This window comes from Hemitrygon akajei, chromosome 13 (assembly GCF_048418815.1).
Source record: "Hemitrygon akajei chromosome 13, sHemAka1.3, whole genome shotgun sequence".
In the NCBI taxonomy this organism is placed as follows: domain Eukaryota; kingdom Metazoa; phylum Chordata; class Chondrichthyes; order Myliobatiformes; family Dasyatidae; genus Hemitrygon; species Hemitrygon akajei.
Genome location: NC_133136.1, coordinates 95,872,396 through 95,887,425, shown reverse-complemented (window position 1 = coordinate 95,887,425; position 15,030 = coordinate 95,872,396). Strand labels below are relative to the sequence as shown.

Genomic DNA, 15,030 nt, shown 5'->3' with positions numbered 1-15,030 from the left:
AAGATATTTTTTGTTGACCGCTTCATTTATTGTTTAAATATGCTTAAGAATGCTTGCTTTAAGTATGTTTGAATTGCTTATTTCATTATATTGTTAGTTTAGTTTCATCATTACAAAATTATTTGTCTCTGTTGATTTGTCAATAAAGGATCAAATGTACTTTCATCAACTTAGAACTTAATTTTTTGTGGAGTGCGCATCATACATTTCAACCCTACCCCCGTGTTTAGTCTCTCAGTGATTTTGGTTTGTTTTAAAATCACTGCTACAGCATCATTTACAAACACAAAAATTGCAATGGGTGGACACAGGAAAGTAAGATAACTTGCATGTAACACTTGTACATTTTATTTTAATTAAATCAGCCATTTTACACATTGCAATTGGTATGTATTTGTTAGTGTTTTAATTTTGCTTCCATTTATCTTTATCCTAATACATGCCCTCATAGATATCATATACAATATTTGTTATCACCATGGGAACAAGATGCTGATTCATTAAATTAAAATACACTTCTTCTCACAGTTCTGAAGTTCTTTGATTACACAGCAAAAAAAAGGTGTAAACCAAAATGTAATTACAGAGACATCATCTGCGCTGCAATTAACACCACATGGCATAGCCAGAACAGTTACACACTCTCTCTGTTGTTTTCTTTTAAATCGCCAGTCAGTACAGGTCTTGACACTGACATAACAGAACTGATATTCTGCCTGCACTGATTCAAGAAGTAAATAATAGACTGAGTTATTTAACTTGTTGAGCACTCAGTGAATATTGTCCTCATTTTGACAAGTTTCTGAACTAGAATAACTTAAAAAAAACTAAAATAAAATCTTATGAATACATTGAAGGGTAGACTGGAACAATTAAAATACCACATAATTATCATATTCGGTTCCTTTTTTTTGTTTGACTTTTTATGTTGAGACAGCGAGCTGAAACATTTCCCCATTGCAAAGATGTTTAAACAAGCATATAGATGATTACAACAGCTATAAATACTACATGCATGTACAAAAAGAAGCCAGTCTTGTTATATAATGCTGAAATAACCAAAAGATTCTGTTGTCTTTGTGTTTTGTTAGGTTCATCTCAATTCCAGTTATCTACAGTGCAGGTGCCAGTAGAAAGTACGAGGTCACAGATACAAGACTAATGGGTTGGTGAAAGCAGTGAAGAAAGTTGTGAATTTCTGGAAACAAGTATGGCAGCATGAATGCACATCAAATGGAGCTTGCCACACCCACTTATTAATTCATACTAATGCAATTAATAGTGAAATGTCCAATACAGGTGCTAGCATATTTACTAAGCTTTGTAAATCTTTGAGGGACTGTAAGATTCTTATGTGTGCCATACTAGGCCTGCACACCCACGTTCTGTTACTATGGCGACATTTAGTCAGACTTAATTCAACAATGAAGAAAGGACCTTGTGTTTGGTGGCAATGTTGTAGTCAAGGTAGGCAGTGTTTTGGTTTCACAAGCCAAAACACTTCTGCTATTTACACATTTATTTTGGTAAGTCCTTCTGTTACAGAAAATGGGAAGAGGCCTGTGGCTTAAGTATTTTCTGGATATTGACATTGTTGCCAGTAGTTTATTGGAAGCAACCTTAGCATGTTCCTAAAACAGCCAATTCAGGAAGATCTAATGTTCAAACAGTATTAGTCATCCAAGACTTGGATGCCATCTTTGGTCACAAACTTACTTATGTATGGTGAAAGGGTTAATTCAGATCTAAGCTTTCCATACAATTACACCAGCATTTTCAGATGGAAATGATAATAATATGATTTTTTTCATGTGAGCAAACTGCGTAGTTATAATACAACAGATATGCACAACTTAAGTTATTTAGTTTTCTTCCTGCTTCCAGTCCTCACAACAAAAGCGATCAAGAAGTTGCTGTAGGTCATATTTCAGGTCATCTTTCTGAAGTGCTTCAGGTACGTCCTCCAGCTGTTCTTCATGCACATGCTTCCCTTCCTGATCTTTCACCACAGTCTTCTTCTGTGTGTTGGCTTTACTCATGGTCGCCCTAAGAAAATAGACCATGGCAGAGCAACAAAGGAAAGGACAAAGTAAAGAATCCCAGTCAAAGAGAGAAAAATCTGAAGGAGCAATAAAAAAAGCTGAGAACCACAGTAAAATAAAAGATTAAAGATTTCTAAATGGACATTTTGCTGAGTTTTAAAGACCATTAACACTTAAGCCAGAAACTGACACCACTACTCCAATTGCACAGAAGTTTAATGGAATAAATAATGATAAATATTTAGTCCTATATTTTAGAACTTTAAAGAAGAAAAATACAGGATAGAAATTGAAAAGGACATCAGATTGAAATGACAAAAATGTGAATTGCAAGTAATGCTTTACTACTTCCCTCATGATGAACAGACAACTCAAACCATGCCCTGCTACTGAAATAGCAACAAAACAATCTGTTGAAAGAGCTTGGTGTATTGAGCAACCTCTGTGGGGGAAAGGAAAGGCGAGTTCCTTCAGCAAATGGTCTGTTGCTCAAGATTCCAACATCTGTAGTCCCTTGTGTCTCCAGAAATGGTAAACCTTTTTAAAGCAATTTTTTAAATAGTTCAATAGAAGTAACTAAGCAAGGCATATTCTTGCAGCATATGTCTTTTTCTGTAGCTTCACAGTTATTACTGTGGTTACATCTAAATTGGGAGGGTCCAATATCCTTGCAGGGAATTACAGAAGCATTAGCGAGGAGCTTGTCCAGCTGGATTAAAGGAAGATACTAGTGGGGATGACAGAAGAACAGTGGTGACTGAAGTTTCTGGGAATAGTTCCCAAGATGTAGGATAGATATGTCCCACAGAAGAAGTAGTTCTCAAATGGCAGGGCTAGGCAACTGTGGCTGATGAGGGAAGTTAAGGACTGCACAAAAGCCAAGGTAGCAAAAGTGAATGTGAAGTTGGATGATTGGGAAACTTTTAAAATCCAACAAAAGGCAACTAAAAAAGCTACAAGGAAATGATAGGCAAACTAGCCAATAATATAAAGCAGGCTAATATAAGTTTTTTCAGTTATATAAAGAGTAAAACTGAGGTAAGAGTCGATATTGAACTACTGATAAATGATGCTGGTGAGGTAGTAATGGAGGACAAAGAAATGGCAGATGAGCGTTATGGGTACTTTATGTCTGTCTTCATTGTGGAAGACAACAGCAGTGTGCCAGAGGTTCATGAGTCTCAGGGAGCAGGAGTCAATGTCATTGCTATTACAAAGGAAAAAGTGATGGGCAAACTGAAAGGTCTTAAGCTAGATAAGTCAGCTGGACCAGATGGACTACATCCCAGAGATGTTGCTAAAGAGATAATGGATACATTGGTCATGATCTTTCAAGAATCACTTGATTCTGGCATGGTCCCAGAGGATTGGAAGATTGCAAATGTCACTCCACTCTTTAAGAAGTGGGGAAGGGAAAAGAAAGGAAATTATAGGCCAGTTAGCCTAACCTCAGAGTCTGAGAAAGTGTTGGAGTCTGTTATTAAGGATAAGGTTTCAAGGTACTTGGAGACTAATGGGAAATCTTGCCTGACAAATTTTTTGGAGTTTTTTGAGGAAGTGACAAAGGAAGTAACTGAGGGTGGACAAAGGAGAGGCAGTAGATGTCAATTACTTGGATTTTCAGAAGGCATTTGATAAGGTGCCACACATAAGGCTGCTTAACAAGATAACATTCTATGGTGTTAGAGGAAAGATACTGGCATGGATTGAGGAATGGCTGGCAAGCAGGAAGCAGTGAATGAGAATAAAGGGGGTCTTTTCTGGTTGGCTGCCAGTGTCTAGTGGTGCTCCTCAGGAGTCAGTATTGGGACAACTACTTTTCACATTGTTTGTCAATAATTTTAGATAGTGGAATTGATGGATTTGTGGCAAAGTTAGTGGATGATGTGAAGATAGGTGGAGGGGTAGGTAGTGCTGAGGAAGCATTGCAATTGCTGCAGGACTTAGACAAATTGGAAGAGAGGGTAAAAATATGGCAGATGGAATACAGTGTTGGGAAATGCATGATAATGCATTTTGGCAAAAGGAACAATAATGCAGACTATTATATAAATGGGGAAAAGTTCAAACATCAGAGGTGCAGAAGGATTTAGGAGTCCTCGTGCAAGACTCCCAGAAGGTGAGTCTTTCATGGAAAGGACTAAGTTTAGTCCTCAAGTGAAGGTCTTAAAATCTCTTGATGAAATGCGGCACTTCTCTACTCAGAATGTTGCTATCATTTGATCATATGGGAAATTGCACGGAAGGAAATTCAGAGAGATAAAGAAAGGCCTGAAGTAATCTTCACAGGTAACCTTTAGTCAATTAAGAACAAGAAGCGTGGGTTCCTTAGAGCCTAAAGGGGAAGGAAATAATGATGTCCATGCTACTCGAAAATAAACAGAAAATTCTGGATTGCATAGATTATCGCTATAAACAGCAAACACAGTCATAGTTTATTCAGAACAATAAAAATTTAAGAATTCATGCATTGCATATGTACTCAGCCTGTAAGGTTTCAAGGACAGGGTACTCAGTATTGCAATTATTATTTGACAATGAGTTTTCAGCTGGGTCATGGTGAAATTTCACACCCAAACAATACAAATTTGAAACAAGTAAGCAAGATTCAAATAGCTCCATGCAGCTTCTGTAAAGTCACTCAAATTAACTGATGCTATACACTGTGTGCATAATGTTAAATGAAAGCACAGTATACCATCCCCCCACCAATACCACCTGGCCACACACGGTAAGACGAATAGACAGTCCAACTATGTATTAGCTGGTTAGTAAGGCGAATGCAGAAAACACAAGGACAGTGGAGGGTAATCAAACCTTTTAATAACAGATCCATCCTCTTTTACAAACTCTCTCTGAACTACATTTGGAATGTGTACCCTTCCTTGGTTCCCTGCGAAACTAAGAGCCTAGGCAAAATGAAAATAGCACAGACATATAAAACAGCTAATAACAATGATGCACTAATGTGAATAAACTGAAAAATAAACAAAAATCCACAATCCTAAAGAAATAAACTAAGTATATCAAGCAGCATCTGTGGAGTTCTGGTTCAGTCTCAATCCGAAATGTTAACTACAGGTATCTGTTTTCCTCTACAGGTGACACTTAACTGCTATTGCAGCAGTTTAATTTTTGCTTCTCTGCCACCACTGAATTTTTTCTCCAGTTTTCAAACTCCTGTTTTCTCCACTGGACTTCCAGCATTCCATCACTGAGATGACTTGTTCAAGAGTCAATTGCATTGAATAAAACTTCTGGCTCTCAGGAGAATTGGGTTGACCACACTGTATTTCAAAAAGAACAGGGGGCAGGGTTTCATCAAACCTCATGTACAACAAAAGATCCTGGAAGTTGTGATAAATCAATGATCTAAACCATTTCTCATAACTATAGATATTACAGAAAAATATCTTAAATTTATAAATGAGGCAATTGAGAATATAATGCAGGATTTGCTTGCTACCTGCTCCTGAAATCTAGCCATGTTTTGAAAATAGTGCTGTTCTCAAAATGGGTATATAATTACTTTCAGAGGTAAAGAGAGTAAGAGAGACAAGGAATAAAAAAGGTCTGTAATGCTTATATATGTGGTCAATAAGAGAGATGAGGTGCAAGTATATAGCTGCATGGGATTATGTCAATGTTTCAGAAACTGAAATACATCTTAAAACAAATGAGCACAGTAATGATTCAAGATGTTCAGAAAATAAAGAAATGGAAGAAATATTGAGTTGGATGGCAATATTAATTAAAGAAGCATTATTGCGTTGAAAACAGGAATGCCCTTTGAGAAGTCAAGCACAGAGATGGGAAATAGAATACAACTTCAACATGCATATTGTGCACAGCTCTGCTCACCTACCTGCAGGAAATTTACCAACAAGATTGAAAGAGTGCAGAAAAAATTTACAAGGTTGTTGCCAGGACTTGAGGACTTGATTTATAGAAAAAGGTTGAATAAGTTAGGACTTTACTCCTCAGTGCATACGAGAATGAGGGGAAATTTGATAGAGGTGTATAAAATTATCAGGGGAATTGCTAGGGTAAATGCAAACAAGTTTTTTCCTACTGAGGTTGGGTAAGACTAGCACTAGATGGGTTAAGTGTTAACCTGCACAGCAACCTTGAGTGTCCAATGGACTCGGACCCCAAGATCCCGCTGATTCTCCACACTGCCAAGAGTCTTACCATCAATACTATATTCTGTCATCATATTTGAACTACCAAAATGAGCCACCTCACACTTATCTCGATCAAACTACATTTGCCACTTCTCAGTCCATTTTTGCATCCTATCGATGTCCTGCTGTAACCTCTGACAGTCATCCACACTATTCACAACACCCCCAACCTTTGTGTCATCAGCAAATTTACTAACTTCTTCATCCAGGTCATCTATAAAAATCACAAAGAAGGTAGGGGGAGGGTGGGAAGGAGAGGTTGGTAGGTGCCAGGTGGAAAAACCAGTAAGGGGAAGGGGAAGCAGTGAGCGGAATCATGAGAGAGGTGAAAGGCAGCTGGAGGAGGAGGACTGAACGTTGAATTCTCCAACTTCTGGTAATTCCCTCCCCCATCCCAGTTTCACTCTGCCTCCTCCTCCAGCTGCCTTTCACCTCTCTCATGATTCTGCCTTCTTCTACTACCCATAGTGCTTTCCCCTTACATTCCTTCCTCACCTCTCCTGCCTATCCCATCCCTGCTTCCCCTCCCCCACCCCTTGATCTTTCCTCTGATTGGTTTTTCACCTGGCACCTACCAGCCTTCTCCTTCCCACCTCCCCCACCCCCCACACCTTCTTTATTGGGCCCCTGCCCCCTCCTTCTTCAGTCCTGATGAAATGTCTCGGCCCGAAACGTTGACTGCTCATTTCCACAGATGCTGCCCGACCTGCTGAGTTCCTCCAGCGTGATGTGCATGTTGGTTTGACCCCAGCATCTACAGTGTACTTTGTGTTTACATCTACAGTTGTGAACTTCCCATGATTCAGGACATTTACAAAGACAGGTGTGAGAAGGATCATTGGTAACCTGAGTCACCCCAACCTCAAACTGTTCCAGCTGCTACCATTTGGGAAACCGTACTGTAGCATAAAAGCCAGGACCAACAGGCTCCAGGACATCATCTTCCACCAGGCCATCAGACTGATTAACTCATGTTGATTGGAGTGTATTTCTTTGTTACATTGACTGTTCTATTTATTATAAATTACTATGATTGCACATTTAGATGGAGATGTAACGTCAAGATTTTTACTCCTCATGTATGTGAAGGATGTAAGAGATAAAGTCAAATCAATTCAGTTCAATACTTTTCCATGCTGAGGCCTGCTGAGTTCCTCCAGCATTTTGTGTGCGTTGCTTGGATTTCCAGCATCTGCAGATTTTCTCTTGTTTACTATAATAACCAATTTTGATTAAAGGCCTTAGTGAGCATGTGAAGATCTTGGAGATGATGTGCATTATATGAAATTTTGTAAAATATTGGAGGAATGTCTGAACATTCAAAATGACAATTTAACTCTTTGTGAGGTCACAGCATATACTGTGTCTGTACAAGGTGAAGACTGTAGGTTTGTTAATTTTGTTGATAGCAGGTGGATTCTTCCTTCATTTCAGGCACCATTAACATGAGGATGCCTATCAATGTTTCCATGTCTGTTGGTTACTGAGAGCTCGGTTGGATTCTTTCTCAGCGCCTGTCAAATTGGTTTATTTGATTATTTGGTTTCAGTCTTATTGCTTTATGTTTTATTAATGTTCTTTTGTAGCTTAAGGAATATTAATTACAACATTGGTGGACTGATGGATAAGGAGTGACCATTAAAGTGTCTAATTTATCTATAAGGGTATGTTGAACACTGTGTTAATGAACATGAATTGTTTGAGTGAAAGAAACCTGGCTCAATTACCAGGCATGACAACAAAAGATCAAGGAGTTTGTCTGTCTCTATACGTTGCTCTACGTTTGTGGAACCCGCATTTATTGGGATATCTTTCTCTGGGTTCGTTGGACTGCCTGGGAGCTGGGGTGGTTCCATGAGTGAGTCAGAATTCAGTGTTCCCTCGACAACAGTGATGATCAAGTGGTGACTAAGAATCATGAGCACTGAAATCTTTGTGATTTACCATGTGTATTTTGTGTGGATTATTTGTGCTTTCAATTTTATGATAATAAATTAGGCTTAAGTTACTTTGTTATGCTTGCATGCTTACTACCATATCACCTGGACACTCGAATAGTTTGGGTCTGATCAACTTACCCATTACATGGTGTAAAAAAGACTTATGTGAATGGTTTCAGGGATGACCGATTTCAACTAAAATGTTAGAATGGAGAGGCTAGGGTGAGTATCCTTGAAACAAAAGAAATAAGAGGCAATTTGATAGAAATGTATAAAACTATCATTGGTTTAGATTGGTTAATAGAAACCATGTTAATGAAGAGGTGAAAGACATTTAGGAACTTGAGCAAAGGATATAAGATGGATCTCTGAAAATACTCTGTAATGCCCTGTTTAAGATTTCTGCAGCTATGCTGTGAGATGTTTTATTTTACCAGTTGTCTGGAAAAGCAGTGTGTCCCGTTGGTAGGAGTGTTTTGGCTTTGGCTAAAGCTAAGGAGCCATGTTGTCCAACTTAGTAATGTTATGTCACCCAATCGGGATTGTGGGATGTAGAGAAGGTACTTGAGAGCTGGGTGGGAAGAGAATTCTGAAGGACAGTAGTCTGTTTTGGGGTCCTTTTGGTGGGAGGTGGGAGCTGTGGAGTGCTGCAGAAGAGAAGATGCTGGTGAATGCCATCGGAAGGAGAGTCCTCGTTGCAAGAGTCCCCATTGCAAGAAGTATTTTATGCAGATGAATGGCTCCAAGGAAGAAGGGCCAATACTCCTAAGAGAGCCAGTTCATTCAAGAAGGCCCTTGAGGGAAGCTCAGGCTGTGGCGGGTGCTCTCACGCAGACCATGGGCCCAGCCCATGAGTAAAGTGATACATCTCCGACTACTCCAGAAATTAGCTCCACCATGGACTGGTTTAACTGTAATGGGCCCTTCTGTTTATCTTTTTTTTTTCTGTAACTGTAAATGTGGTAAATATACTTTCTCTATAATTTTTTGCTGGTGTACCAATAATTGTGTATGGGCAGTATTTACACAGCATACCCTCAAATCAAGGTTTCTATGTATATTGCTTATGAAAAATAGCCTTTGCACCGCTGAGTCACGTGGCTGTCGGCAAAGTTAGCTAACGAAACAAGCTGGTGTACGAGCCTTGGTTTACAGCTCTTTTATTCAGGGGGTGAGTGATGGCAGTGGGGATACTTAGACCAAGGATTAGAGCTCTCAATTAGGCAAAAGCCCATAAGAAGGGGAAGGAAATTGGCATGCAGGGTGCTGGATCTTTAGGTGTAGGGAGTCAAGTTTACCGGAGGAGGCTTGGGGATCCTTCAGGAATTGGAGGGTCTAGGGAAGTCAGGAAGAACAGAGGACTCTTGAAGGATAAAGTTGGGAGCGAATGGGGTGAGTTAGGAGGATGAGAAGGTTACAGACTGGTTATAGATGACAAAAAGTGAGAATGGAAATTACATTAGTTGCATGTGGGTTAATGCACTGAGAAATGGGTTCTCCTCAAAACTTATTTTCACATTTGCTACGCATTGCCAGTAAAGTTTGTCCTTTAGTTTGATATAAAAGCTGAGACCTCAATGAAAAATCTAGATGTATCCCGATAGTAACAGATTATCATGCTGAAAATTATTTATTCAAACAGACCAGTTAGAAAGAGTGACCTTCCTGCACACATACACTGTACTTGCTCCACCATTTAAAAAGATAACTATTCTGATGATAACCAAAATCATATTTCCACTACCCACAGTAAACTTACAGCTCATGGTTTATCAAATATTCCACAAAAATATAATAATCATTTATTTTTATTTTATGCTTTTGCCCATTAAATAATTTTCTAACCACAAACAAGAGAAAATCTGCAGATGCTGGAAATCTCAGCAACATACACAAAATGCTGAGTTCCTCCAGCAATCTGTATGTGTGGCAATAATTTTCTAACCATTATTTTGTGTATTCATTTCTACACTGCATCTCTAATACCTATAATAGAAGATAAATGACTCCTGCCAAGATTCTACTTGGAATAAAATCCTCCACCGAGGACTTGAAAATATCATACCATATTGAAATCATCTTTGGCTGATGGAAGGTCAGAGGCCAGCCTGGGGTCCCCAATGTGTTTTTCCACTCTGTCTCCATGGACTACTGTCGTTTTAATAACCCTGCTGACTTTTCGGCCCTCAACAGGCTCTGATTGAAATTCAGAGTTAGAGGGCACTTGTGATTCTGAAAATGTCATCTGCACGTAAATAGAAGTGATTTTACTGTGTTAATTATTCTGTGCATCCATTAACAAAATAACATTAATAGAAAAGATCTTCACTCAAAAAAAGAAAGGAATGTATGACGCAACAATTAGTAAAGCAGAACATCTGGTCATGATTTTAAGGAACACAGGCAGAGGCACAGATAAAAATCATTGAGTTATGCAGCCTGAAAACTGGCCCTTTGGCCTAACCTGTCCATAATAACCAATGTGTCTTCCTGAGCTATTCCTATTTGGCCGCAATTAGCCCATAAATCTCTAAACATTTCCTATTGATCTAGCTATGAATATCCAAATGTTCCAAATATCGTTCCTACCTCTGACAGCACGCTCCATATACCCATCACACTGCATGAAAACTTTAACCCTCTGGTCCCCTTTGAAATTTCCCCCTTCTCCCCTCTAACGCTCCATATACCCATCACACTGTGTGAAAACTTTACCTCTCTGGTCCCCTTTGAAATTTCCCACTTCTCTCCTCTAACACTCCACATACCCATCACACTGCATGAAAACTTTACCCCTCTGGTCCCCTTTGAAATTTCCCCCTTCTCTCCTCTAACGCTCCATATACCCATCACACTGTGTGAAGCCTTTACCTCTCTGGTCCCCTTTGAAATTTCCCCCTTCTCTCCTCTAACATATGCCTTCCAGTTTTAGACTTTCCTAGCCTTTGAAAAAAAATCTGTGACAATCCATCTTATCTATGCCCCTCATGATTTAAAAATGCAGGAGCTTTTAAAAAAAAAACTCAGTTGCAATTTCCCATGCACAAACCATGCTGATTAAATCAGTCATTCCCCTTCAAAATACAGATAGATCCCTTCCAGACCCTTGCCTGTGTTTCCCTAGCTTGTCCTTGCAAAATCTCTTTAAAAAAGTCACAACACAAGCTATCTGCAACTACACTTATGGCAGACCCAAGTCTAAGCCAAAGGAACATCAATTTCTTCACTAGCTTCTCACAGTGTCCTAAGATACACTTGGTTAGCCCCTTGGGATTTATTCACTAGCATGTGCTTCACTGCCAACGTTTTCTCTTTCATAATATCAATATGTTTCAGGACATCACTGTTCTCTTCCCTGTATTCCCTAGCTTCTATGACCTTATCCACTGTAAATACAGAAAGAGGCATTCACCATTTCCTTTGCCTCTACATATAGTTGACCACAATTATCCTAAGGGGACCTGTCTCTAGTTACCCTTCTGCTCTTAATACACTTATAGAATCTCTTAGGATCTCCTTTACCTTATCTGACAAGGGTACATCATATCTTCTTTTTGCCTTTCTGATTTCATTTTTGTGTACTACTGTATCTCTTATATTCTGGAATGCATTCTCGATCCCACCTAATTATATGCCTCCTTTTTCCTAACTTAAGCTTCAATGTCCGTCATCAGCGAAGGTTCCCCTATCCAGTCTGCCTTCTCCTTCACTCTTACAGTAACATGATGGTTCTAAATTCTCCCTAACTCACCTTAAACAGCCTCCCATTTATCAGACAACCCTTGATCTGCTCAGCACCTTTTTTAACCAACCGTTGCAAGTTCCTGATGAATGGCATAAAGATTAGCCTTCAGCAAATTGAAGGACAAACTTAAGGACCAGTCCTACCTCTTCCCAATGGAAGGTCAAATATTGTCCCCTCTCTAAGACGAGACAACATACTTACATATTAATTGTAAAAACTTTCCTAGGCACACTTAGCAAATTCTGCATCTTTAACACTATGCCTATCCCAGTCGAAATGAGGAAGGTTAAAGTCACCTACTCTTGCAATCCCTTACCATTTAGTTCTTCTCGATCTTGCTACATATTTACTCCTGTAATTCCTCTTGACTTTTGGGGGTCTCTAGTATCTTTCCATCAGGCTCTGTGCTTTATTTCTTTGAATCCTACATTAAAATAATTCACCAGCATTCTTTTATTCAGCTCTGATAAAGGTTCAGGACCTGAAATTTCAATGCATCTTTTTTTGCCTTTATAAGTGCTGAGAATCATTTTAGCTTTAAGTCTCTTAGGATACTGGATTAGATGCTTCTGTGTGTCAAGAAGGACTTTGATTTTGCACATTTGCCAGCCCCTGGACAGACCATATATTTTTGAGAGAAATATTTTGTCTCATGTGTAGACAAATAGTAATATGTTACCCACATGATTGGGATTAATCAGATACACATGCTACTAGTCTTAATGCGTTGTAGGTGTACTTAAAAACAAATCATAATTAAGGAAAGTAGAAATAGTAAGAAAAGCATTTTATGCTGACCTCTGACTGCTCACTGTCACTCTTTAATACAGTCCGCTTTAAAACTTTTGAATATCCGTCATCATGTTCAATTCTAATGGGTTCTTGCTCTGCTCCTTGTATTACTACTTCCTCCTTTTCAGTGCCATCAGGTGAAACTAAGCGTCTAATAATCTTTCTGGTAACCTTAAGGAAAAATGAGAAAATAAATATTTAAAAAATACTTTCATTTTCACTTTGAAAACACGAGGAAATGTGCAGATGCTGGAAATTCAAGTAACACACACAAAATGCTGGTGGAACGCAGCAGGCCAGGCAGCATCTATAGGGAGAAGCGTTGTCAACGTTTCGGGCTGAGACCCTTCACCGGGACTAACTGAAAGAAAAGATAGTAAGAGATTTGAAAGTGGGAGGGGGAGGGGGAAATCCGAAATGATTGGAGAAGACCGGAGGGGGAGGGATGAAGCTAAGAGCTTGGAAGTTGATTGCAAAATCACAGCTGGAGAAAGGAGAGAGATTATTATCTGAACAGTGTAGAGTTGGGTAAGGGAGAAATACAAAGAGATCTCAGAGTCCTTGTTCATCAGTCACTGAAGGTGAATGAGCAAGTGCAGCAGGCAGTGAAGAAAGCTAATGGAATGTTGGCCTTTATTACAAAGGGAATTGAGTACAAGAGCAAGGAAATCCTCTTGCATCTGTACAGAGCCCTGGTGAGACCACACCTGGAGTATTGTGTACAGTTTTGGTCTCCAGGGTTAAGGAAGGACATCCTGGCTGTAGAGGAAGTGCAGCGTAGATTCACAAGGTTAATTCCTGGGATGTCCGGACTGTCTTACGCAGAGAGGTTAGAGAGACTGGGCTTGTACACGCTGGAATTAAGGAGATTCAGAGGGGATCTGATTGAAACATATAAGATTATTAAGGGATTGGACAAGATAGAGGAAGGAAATATGTTCCAGATGCTGGGAGAGTCCAGTACCAGAGGGCATGGTTTGAGAATAAGGGGTAGGTCATTTAGGACAGAGTTAAGGAAAAACTTCTTCTCCCAGAGAGTTGTGGGGGTCTGGAATGCACTGCCTCGGAAGGTAGTGGAGGCCAATTCTCTGGATGCTTTCAAGAAGGAGCTAGATAGGTATGTTATGGATAGGGGAATCAAGGGATATGGGGACAAGGCAGGAACCGGGTATTGATAGGAATTGATCAGCCATGATCTCAAAATGGCGGCGCAGGCTCGAAGGGCCGAATGGTCTACTTCTGCACCTATCGTCTATTGTCTATCATGGGATGGGAGGCCTAGGGAGAAAGAAAGGGGAGGGGAGCACCAGAGGGAGATGGAGAGCAGGCAAGGAGTGATTGTGAGAGGGACAGAGAGAGAGAAAAAAAAAAAGGGAAAAATAAATAAATAAACAAACAAATAAATAGATAAATAAGGGATGGGGTAAGAAGGGGAGGGGGGCATTAATGGAAGTTAGACAAATAGGTAGGTATATGGATAGGAAAGGAATGGAGGGTTATGGGCTGAGTACAGGCCAGTGGGACAAGGTGAGTGTAAGCATCGGCATGGACTAGAAGGGCCGAGATGGCCTGTTTCCGTGCTGTAATTGTTATATGGTTATAAATCAATGTTCATGCCATCAGGTTGGAGGCTACTTAGATGGAATATAAGGTGTTTCTCCAACCTGAGTGTGGCTTCATCTTGACAGTAGAGGAGGCCATGGATAGACATATCAGAATGGGAATGGGACATGGAATTAAAATGTGTGGCCACTGGGAGATCCTGCTTTCTCTGGCGGACCGAGCGTAGGTGTTCAGCGAAATGGTCTCCCAGTCTGTGTTGGGTCTCACCAACATATAGAAGGCTGCACCGGAAGCACTGGATGCAGTATATCACACCAGCCGACTCACAGGTGAAGTGTCACCTCACCTGGAAGGACTGTCTGGGGCTCTGAATGGTGGTGAGGGAGGAAGTGTAAGGGCAGGTGTAGCACTTGTTCTGCTTACAAGGATAAGTGCCAGGAGGGAGATCAGTGGGAAGGGATGGGAATGGACAAGGGAGTCACTTAGGGAGCGATCCCTGTGGAAGGCAGAAAGGGGGCAAAGGGAAAGATGTGCTTGGTGGTGGGATCCCGTTGGAGGTGGCATAAGTTGTGGAGAATTATGTTGGACCCGGAGGCTGGTGGGGTGGTAGGTGAGGACAAGGGGGACCCTATCTCTAGTGGCGGGAGGATGGGGTGAGAGCAGATGTGCGTGAAATGGGAGAGAAGTGTTTGAGAGCAGAGTTGATGGTGGAGGAAGGGAAGACCCTTTCTTTAAAAAAGGAAGACATCTCCTTTGTTCTGGAA

General features: G+C 40.2%; 1 protein-coding gene across 24 annotated transcripts in view; it reads right to left on the bottom strand.

Moving 5' to 3' along the window:
• Window positions 1-316: 316 nt before the first annotated feature.
• ank2b (ankyrin 2b, neuronal) overlaps window positions 317-15,030 on the bottom strand; it is an 874,534-nt gene continuing 859,820 nt past the window's right edge. For 22 of the 24 annotated variants that reach the window (XM_073065114.1, XM_073065112.1, XM_073065103.1 and 19 more), the window contains 4 exons: window positions 12,710-12,874; window positions 10,232-10,411; window positions 4,860-4,951; window positions 317-2,046 (listed from right to left, as the gene is read on the bottom strand). In XM_073065114.1, coding sequence (XP_072921215.1) covers window positions 1,863-2,046; window positions 4,860-4,951; window positions 10,232-10,411; window positions 12,710-12,874 — 621 coding nt within the window. In that variant the 3' untranslated portion in view covers window positions 317-1,862. The remainder of the gene's footprint in view (window positions 2,047-4,859; window positions 4,952-10,231; window positions 10,412-12,709; window positions 12,875-15,030) is intronic. The other 2 variants (XM_073065122.1, XM_073065128.1) reach the window with 2 other exon arrangements.